This window comes from Oratosquilla oratoria, chromosome 15 (assembly GCF_046742065.1).
Source record: "Oratosquilla oratoria isolate Oo_2021 chromosome 15, ASM4674206v1, whole genome shotgun sequence".
NCBI classification, from domain to species: Eukaryota; Metazoa; Arthropoda; class Malacostraca; order Stomatopoda; family Squillidae; genus Oratosquilla; species Oratosquilla oratoria.
In genome coordinates this window covers 48,814,654-48,824,653 of record NC_134791.1, presented here as the reverse complement: position 1 = coordinate 48,824,653, position 10,000 = coordinate 48,814,654, and the positions used below count along the sequence as shown (strand labels likewise).

The 10,000-nt window shown below is 37.1% G+C and overlaps 1 protein-coding gene across 1 annotated transcript in view; it reads left to right on the top strand.

The window, feature by feature from the left end:
- LOC143033447 (uncharacterized) overlaps positions 1-10,000 on the top strand; it is a 1,606,485-nt gene that overhangs the window by 1,383,053 nt on the left and 213,432 nt on the right. Inside the window, exon 9 of the mRNA XM_076198904.1 lies at positions 7,184-7,236. Coding sequence (XP_076055019.1) covers positions 7,184-7,229 — 46 coding nt within the window. The 3' untranslated portion in view covers positions 7,230-7,236. The remainder of the gene's footprint in view (positions 1-7,183; positions 7,237-10,000) is intronic.

Below are 10,000 nucleotides of genomic sequence, written 5' to 3'. Positions count from 1 at the left end.
CACTCTACGCCCACTTTTCCTCGCCATTTTAATATCCCCTTCCCGTCCTTGTTTCTTCTTCCTCTTTACGTCCACATTTCCTCACCATTTTGATATCCCCTTTCCCTCCTTGTTTCTTCTTCCTCTTTACGTCCACATTTCCTCACCATTTTAATATCCCCTTCCCGTCCTTGTTTCTTCGTCCTCTTTACGTCCACATTTCCTCACTCTTTTAATATCCCCTTCCCGTCCTTGTTTCTTCTTCCTCTTTACGTCCACATTTCCTCACCATTTTAATATCCCCTTCCCGTCCTTGTTTCTTCTTCCTCTTTACGTCCACATTTCCTCACCCTTTTAATATCCCCTTCCCGTCCTTGTTTCTTCTTCCTCTTTACGTCCACATTTCCTCACCCTTTTAATATCCCCTTCCCGTCCTTGTTTCTTCTTCCTCTTTACGTCCACATTTCCTCATCCTTTTAACCCTTAACAGGTAAAGGTCTTTTTGACAAACGATTCAGGTAAAGCGGGGTCTGACAGACCCCAAACACAAAAAATAAAAATAAAATACTTCTACTGCATTTATTGACATAGAAATCAAAACATATGTACTTCAACTTATATTCTTCCATTCACATACTTAAAAGTGACTATAATTGTTAGACATGTATTTTAATAAAAATTACAAAAAAATTATGAAAAATAAGATATTGTTGACTTCAGAGGGTGCTTGACTGAAAGCATGAAACATGAAGCGGTTGGTCATCATCATTTTGTAGAGACCAATGTCCCAATTATCTTTAAGGAAAAGCAGAGCTACAACAAATGAATAATAAATGTGTTTCATAAACCATGAAATCTGAAGAAAAAAAATGAGGTGATTATTTTGACTTTGAACAATTTTACGCAAAAATTATGGACTGGTTTTAATGAAATTTTCAGGGAAGGTTGATACTAGGTCCAGCAAACAATCTACAAGTTTTTAATGGTATCTAAGTTTATTATTTATACGTTTTTATGGCTCTAAGCACTCCTACCCTGACTCAGCAAAACCCCATCCTTCGTTGACGGAAGTTTGTGGTCTCAGAGGGTTTTGAGTTTTCTTGAGAGGACATGAGTCGAGCAATTCATACACAATGCTAGTGATAATGAAGAACATATTTTATTGGATATACTGAAAGTGGAATTTGTGATACTGAAGAATCTAATTGCAGTCATCGCAGATGGGGGTTGAATGGTCCTGACACACTGGTCTTTTGCAGTGTAGGCAGTAGTTCTTGGTCTTCCTGTCAGACTTCCGGTCACACAAGGCACATCGCTTTCTCATAGAAGAGGTATCCACTTGCTGATGGGGCATGTTCAAGCCAAAGACCGTTCTGATGGTCATCAAAGTACTTTTGTGCATCCCCTTGAAGTTCATCCTCTCCTCTGCCCATGGCCGTATCATCTCTTCTGCCAGCTCAATCAGATACTTCCGGCGTGATGAAAGTTCCGCCTGTCCATCACGTTTCCTCATTTCATTGCAGGTGATATAGGAGTTGACACCGGCGGCGTTGACCAGTCCGTACATTATGCACAAAGGCCACCGTTTGGTTATTCGGCTGCACGTACTCGTATATCGGGCACACATTTGATCAAACGCGTCAACCCCTCCTTTTGTGTTGTTATTATACAAGATGATTTCTGGCTTCCCACAGTCATCCATAACAGGTTATTGGTGCATTGAGGAGATCAACTGCACAAATTTGTTCTTCTTCTTGTCAGGTAAATGTGACACAAGTGCCATGGTTGTGTCAAAGAGGAAAGCCGTGCACCCTTTTCTGATGACCGTCTTGTCTGTCATCAGAGCTGGTACTTGTGGCTTCTTGTCCTTCAGTGTGCCTACATATGTGAGCCCATAATTTTTCAAAAGATCTTGTACAAGGGGGATAGATGAGAACCAGATACATGTGTGGGAATAGAGTGGCTGAGGTGTCCTAAAATGTGGCGAGATGTCACATCTTATTATGATATGAGAATAGTGTGAGAAGAAACATATTATCAACAGAACAGAAAATATCAAACATTCATATGTGATACAAGATATGTGATACAAATTAAATTTGAACTAAAAGAGGGGAAGGATAAAATTAATTACAGCTGTATGTGTGGGAATAGAGTGACTGAGGTGCCCTAAAATGTGGCGAGATGTCACATTTTATGATGATATGAGAATAGTGTGATCTTGTTGTGAGAAGAAACATATTAACAGAACAGAAAATATTAAGCATTCATATGTGATACAAAATATGTGATACAAATTAAATTTGAACAAAAGAGGGAAGGATAAATCAATCAAATAAAATGTGGCGGAATGTCATGCTTTATGATATGAGTATAGTGTGACCATGATATGAAAAGAAACTCACATTACCAGAACAGAAATTAAACATTTTGATAAAAATTAATGTAATCAAAAGAGGGAAAATGGAATAAATTAAATAAATAAATTAAATAAATTAAATAAATAAATTAAATAAATTAGATAAATAAATAAAATCAAACTCGGATGTATGTTTTTCTGTTGATAAAAAAGAAGAAATTATTATTTACTCATAAGTATAAATGATGAAACATTTATATGACATGAACAAACCTCAGGTAAAGTGGGGTCTGACAAACCCCACGCTACTCACACCTCAGGTAAAGTGGGGTCTGACTGACCCCACGGTACTCACACCTCAGGTAAAGTGGGGTCAGACGGGCTCAAAAGCTCTATAAAGCTTATATAGAGCAAGATTCAGGAATGACCCTATCACCCCATTAAACTACTCCACTGATCAAGAAGGTATATGGGAGTACATATCTGTATGTAATATATTAGTATATTAAAATTAAAAAACAAAAAAGTATGGGGTCTGTCTGACCCCACTTTACCTGTTAAGGGTTAATATGCCCTTCCCGTCCTTGTTTCTTCGTCCACTCTACGCCCACATTTCCTCACCCTTTTCATATCCCCTTCCCGTCCTTATTTCTTCCTCCTCTTTACGTCCACATTTCCTCACCCTTTTAATATCCCCTTCCCGTCCTTGTTTCTTCTTCCTCTTTACGTCCACATTTCCTCACCCTTTTAATATCCCCTTCCCGTCCTTGTTTCTTCTTCCTCTTTACGTCCACATTTCCTCACCCTTTTAATATCCCCTTCCCGTCCTTGTTTCTTCTTCCTCTTTACGTCCACATTTCCTCACCATTTTAATATCCCCTTCCCGTCCTTGTTTCTTCTTCCTCTTTACGTCCACATTTCCTCACCCTTTTAATATCCCCTTCCCGTCCTTGTTTCTTCTTCCTCTTTACGTCCACATTTCCTCACCCTTTTAATATCCCCTTCCCGTCCTTGTTTCTTCTTCCTCTTTACGTCCACATTTCCTCACCCTTTTAATATCCCCTTCCCGTCCTTGTTTCTTCTTCCTCTTTACGTCCACATTTCCTCACCCTTTTAATATCCCCTTCCCATCCTTGTTTCTTCTTCCTCTTTACGTCCACATTTCCTCATCCTTTTAACATCCCCTTTCCCTTCATTCTCACTCTCGCCTCTTCCCCCTTTTCTTCCCAATTTCCCATTCATTTTTCTTGATTTCTCTGTCCTCTTTCCTTCTTCTTGTTTTCTCTGTCCTCTTTCCTTCTTCTTGTTTTCTCCGTCCTCTTTCCTTCTTCTTGTCTTCTCTGTCCTCTTTCCTTCTTCTTGTTTCCTCTGTCCTCTTTCCTTCTTCTTGTTTTCTTTGTCCTCTTTCCTTCTTCTTGTTTTCTCCGTCCGCTTTCCTTCTTCTTGTTTTCTCCGTCCTCTTTCCTTCTTCTTGTTTTCTGTCCTCTTTCCTTCTTGTTTTCTCTGTCCTCTTTCCTTCTTTTTGTTTTCTCTGTCCTCTTTCCTTCTTCTTTGTTTCTCTCTCCTCTTTCCTTCTTCTTGTCTTCTCCCCACTTTCTTCTTCTTCTTGTTTTCTCTGCCCTCTTTCCTTCTTCTTGTCTTCTCTGTCCTTTTTCCTTCTTCTTGTTTTCTCTGTCCTCTTTCCTTCTTCTTGTTTTCTCTGTCCTCTTTCCTTCTTCTTGTTTTCTCCGTCCTCTTTCCTTCTTGTTTTATCTGTGCTCTTTACTTCTTTTTGTTTTCTCTGTCCTCTTTCCTTCTTCTTGTTATCCATGTTCTCTTTATTCTTCTTGTTTTCTCCGTCCTCTTTCCTTCTTCTTGTTTTCTGTCCTCTTTCCTTCTTGTTTTCTCTGTCCTCTTTCCTTCTTTTTGTTTTCTCTGTCCTCTTTCCTTCTTCTTGTTTTCTCCGTCCTCTTTCCTTCTTCTTGACTTCTCCGTCCTCTTTCCTTCTTCTTGTTTTCTCTGTCCTCTTCCCGTCTTCTTGTCTTCTCCGTCCTCTTTCCTTCTTCTTGTTTTCTCTGTCCTCTTCCCTTCTTCTTGTCTTCTCTGTCCTCTTTCCTTCTTCTTGTCTTCTCTGTCCTCTTTCCTTCTTCTTGTTTTCTGTGTCCTCTTTCCTTCTTCTTGTTTTCTGTATCCTCTTTCCTTCTTCTTGTTTTCTGTGTCCTCTTTCCTTCTTCTTGTTTTCTGTGTCCTCTTTCCTTCTTCTTGTTTTCTGTATCCTCTTTCCTTCTTCTTGTTTTCTGTGTCCTCTTTCCTTCTTCTTGTTTTCTCTGTCCCCTTTCCTTCTTCTTGTCTTCCCCTTTCTCTTCCTCTTACCTTCTCTTCTCTGCGTTTCTCTCCCTTTCCCGGCTCATTCCCTTTACCTTTCTTTGCACCTCCCCTTTCTCCTTTCTTTTTCTTTTGCCCTCCCTTCTTTCCTTCCCTTTACCTTCCCCTTTCTGTTTCCCTCACCTTCCCTTTCTTTTCCTCTTCCATTTCCCTTTCTCTTCCCCTTTTCGTCTTCTTCTCCTGTTACCTTTCTTTATACCTCCCCTTTCTCCTTTCTTTTTCTTTTGCCCTCCCTTATTTCCTTACCTTTACCTTCCCCTTTCCGTTTTCCTCACCTTCCTTTTCCCTTCCTTTTCCCTTTCCCTTTCTTTTCCTCTTTTCGTCTTCTTCTCCTGTTACTCCCCCTTGCCTTTCCCCCTCCCTCTCGTTCTTCTCCCCCACAGACTCCCCTTGTCAACCCTCTTTCTCTTCCCATACTCACCCCTGCCCTCCCCCTCAGAACCACTGAGCGTGACGTCACAGACTGGTGGGTAAAATATGTCACAGCAGCAAATATTATCATTGCTTTTCCAGCATTCTGTTCTGTCTTGACAATCGATGGGGGGATAGATTTGGTGGATGTGTTCGTGAGAAGCCGAATGATGGGCCATCTACACAAGCTTTCGACAATTCACGTTTTAAGTTTGAGAGGCCATGACAATGACTCAGTCATTTAAGCATTTTTTTAAATTGAGACCGAGATAGCTGTTAGACACTGTTTTCATACTCATGAAAACATGAGGAACAAAATATGAATTGAAAAATTTTGTTTCGTACCGAGTGAGATACCAGAATTTTGGCATACGCTTTCGCTGATCTATGAGGTTTCTTTGTTTTTATATGTTGGAGGGCATAGGTACTTGTTTACTTCAAATACTGGTCAGGGGGTTGTTCTTGTTCGAAAAGAATCCTCTACGGAGAACCAGAAGTGTACAAGTCATCTATAACAGTGACAGGGGTCAACGTATGTCAATTTTTCCCCAGTTAGAGTCCTCAAGCTCAATTAAAGAGCATGATGTCACCATGAAGAAACTTGAACACTGACAAAGCAAGACAAATCATTAAAATTATTGTTTATGAAATCTGCCTATGTATATTATTGCCATGGTTAGAAAAGTAGACTAGAATGGTAGACAATAGAATTAATGAAGATATGATACACTTAGTATAGTAAATACAAACTCACACATGAACACAATCTCAAACTAATACACACACACACACACACACACACACACACACACACACACACACACACACACACACACACACACACACACACACACACACACACACACACACACACACACACACACACACACACACACACACACACACACACACACACACACACACATACATACACACATACACACACACACATACACACACACACACACACACACACACACACACACACACACACACACACACACACACACACACACACACACACACACACACACACACAGACACACACACACACACACAGACACACAGAGAACACACACACACACACACACACACACACACACACACATACACACACACACACACACACACACACACACACACACACACACACACACACACACACACACACACACACACACACACACACACACACACACACACACACACTCACACTCACACGATGATATATGTGGTCGGAGGAGGAAAACACACTACTGCAAGTTTACTTGTACTGTAGTCTGGAGAATTCTTTAAGGCTTGATCTCAGTTCTTTAAGACCAGAATATTTCTTAAGTTTAACGAAGTTTCCCGTAATAATATCTTATTAAGATTTATTGAGATATTGGTTCCTCCAAATTGAAAAGAAAATTCTGAAGTTAAAAAAATATATATATACATATATCAAATATCCCAAAGATGGCCCAGTTGTTCTTGGAGAAGTGTTTTCATGTCAAAATTACTTGTAGCAATGAAGTGTCGACATCTTCATCATGAGCTTTATCACATTTATGTTAATATATTTTTTCCATAATCATTTATCATGTATTCATAATGAAAAAAATTAATATCATTCATTTAACCTGAGGTGACTGTTTTTATCACATTATTGAGCCAGAAATTTTCTTAAGTTTAACGAATTAAAAAGACATTTCTTAAGTTAAACAGAACAAAATATATTAAATACCCCAAAGATGACCCAGTTGTTCTTGGATAAGTGCTTTTATGTCAAAATTACTTGTAGCAATGAAGTGTCGACATCGCCATCATGATCTTTATCACATTTATGTTAATATATTTTTTCCATAATCATTAATCATGTATTCATAATGAAAAAAATGAATATCATTCATTTAACCTGAGGTGACTGTTTTTATCACCTTATTGTGCCAGTGACATTTCCAGAGTCCTATGGCTGTTTACCAGTCGCGCTCTCAGTACCACACTCGTCAGAACTCTCAATTGTCGTCACTTCACTCCTATACCTTGTTGTCGCCACCGCAGTAACTGTCCTTTTTTGTGTTATTGCAGGACGGCCGTCAGGCAGGTGCAGCGACGGCCATCTCTCGTCCGCTGACTACGAGGTATTTTTGAGTCATTTTCTGTAGGATGACGTCAGGGGGATCTCAGATGGTCGTATTACCTTCCACCGAAGCCTTGCTCGTGCACAATGGCGATGAAGATATAACGGGAATAGTGCACAAAGGAATCCGAAATGATTACGTGATGGTTATTATTGAAGCAAGGTGGACGTATAGCAAAGATTATTAAATATTTGATATAGAGGTCACAGGGTATATGCATATACAACGCAGACATACATACACATATGTATGTATATGTATATATATATATATATATATATATATATATATATATATATATATATATATATATATATATATGCGGAAAAACCACCAAGGAAAAAGAAAAACTGATGACACAGCGCGTTCGTCTATTCAGACACCCGCAGGGTACCTTGAATAGACGAAAGCGCTTGATCATCAGTATTTCTTTTTCCTTGGTGGTTTTCCGCATATTTAGAATCATGAGTTTATGTGATTTCTCATGCATATACATATATATATATATATATATATATATATATATATATATATATATATATTTATATAAGACTGAAGGTGGAAGAAGCAGACGAGGAGTAATGGGAGAATTTCACGCTTTAACGTTTCGACCCGCAAGGTCTTGATCACAATGCTAACAACTCATACGTAACAGGATATTTTATACATGGACGGGTCATCTCACGGGACGCTTCGGAGAGTTTGTTATTTTATTTGCGTATTCTTTTATTATTAATAACTTTGTGGCTTTTGCTAAACATATAAAGCCTTCTCTATGATTAATGTTGTTATTAGTGTTGATATATGCTGCCTCAATTGTCTTCCTTATTTTCTTAGATGATCTTTTATTTAATACGGTTGTGTTGTTCCAGTCTGGAAGGTGCCCATGTTTATCCACATGCATTACTATGGAGTTAGATGTCCTATAGGCTTTTATGTCATTTTTATGTTCATTTATCCTTTATATATATACAGTATATATACAGTATATATATGTATATACATATATATATATATATATATAAATATATATATATGTATATATATGTATGTATATGTATACATATACAGTATGTATGAATATATATATATGTATATGTATATATATACAGTATATGTATATATACATATATATATGTATATATACATATATATGTATATATACATATATATATACATATATGTATATATACATATATATATATATACATATATATACACACATTTACATATATATACATATATTTTTGTCAAAAAAGGTGACAAAAAGAAACCAAATAACTATAGGCCTATTAGTTTGACTTCGATCGTAGGAAAAATAATGGAAACTATCATCAGAAATGCTATCGAATATCATTTAGAAAGTAACCGTTTGATCAATGATAGCCAACATGGTTTCAGACGGAAACGTTCTTGCGTGACTAACTTACTCGAATTCTACAACACAGTTGTCTCGAATTATGACAAAAGAAACAATATAGATTTAATATATCTAGACTTTGCAAAAGCTTTTGATACCGTCCCACACGAAAGACTACTTACTAAATTAGCTTTGCATGGAATAAGTGGTAGCCTATTAGGTTGGATTAGTAATTGGTTGAAAGGTCGAAAACAGAGAGTTGTTTTAAATGGAAAAACTTCTGGATGGAAAAGTGTTGCAAGTGGAGTTCCTCAGGGTTCCGTTCTTGGGCCACTACTATTCATAGTATATATAAATGATATAGACCATGGACTAAAATCTACTGTTTCCAAATTTGCTGATGATACAAAACTGTGCGGAGTGGCAAATGATCACTCAAACCAATTAAATATTCAAGAAGATTTAGATAAATTACAGCAATGGTCTGAAAAGTGGCTAATGAAATTTAACACAAGTAAATGCAAGGTAATGCACATAGGTAAAAATAACAGCAAGTACGATTACAAGTTATTTGGAAATTCGTTAACAAAAGTGGATAGTGAAAAAGATCTCGGCGTAATTATCAGTAACGACCTCAAATCATCCAAGCAGTGTATTTCAGCCTCTGAGAAAGCAAATAAGATTCTGGGATTGATTGCGCGATCTTTTGATTTCAAAAGTCCATCACTCATTAACAAGCTATATAAATCGTTAGTTCGTCCACATTTGGAATATGCTGTTTCCGTATGGTCACCGAATCTCATTAAAGACATAGACAGACTGGAAAAAGTACAACGGCGAGCCACAAAACTGATTCCAAATATCAAAAATAAATCATACGAAAATCGACCTTAAGCACATGAATCTGTTTTCCCTAAAAAAGCGTTAGACTCAGAGGTGACTTGATACAGGTCTTTAAGATTTTAAAGGGAATTGACAACATCAAAAGTGACCAAATTTTCACATTGAATGAGAATCAGACAAGAAACAATGGTCTCAAACTGTCCGGAAATAGATTCAATTTGGAAGTAGGCAGAAACAACTTTGCCACCTGTAGTTAATGAATGGAATAAACTTCCTGCACAGGTAGTGCAATGTAGTTCAGTTCGAAGCTTTAAGAATCATTTAGATAAATACCTAAGTAAGATGCTGTAATTATTATAATTTATCTTATATTATTTGTTTTTGTTTTGTTATAATTTGTCTGTCTGATTTTCATTTATTATTAGTTATATGTCAATTTATTATCATTTACTATTTACCTGTTTGTTTGTTATTCAACTATACCAATGCATTTATTTATGTATTTTAATTGTTATTTACATTGTTATAGTTTTAATTTAATATTAATATGATTTTTTTTTT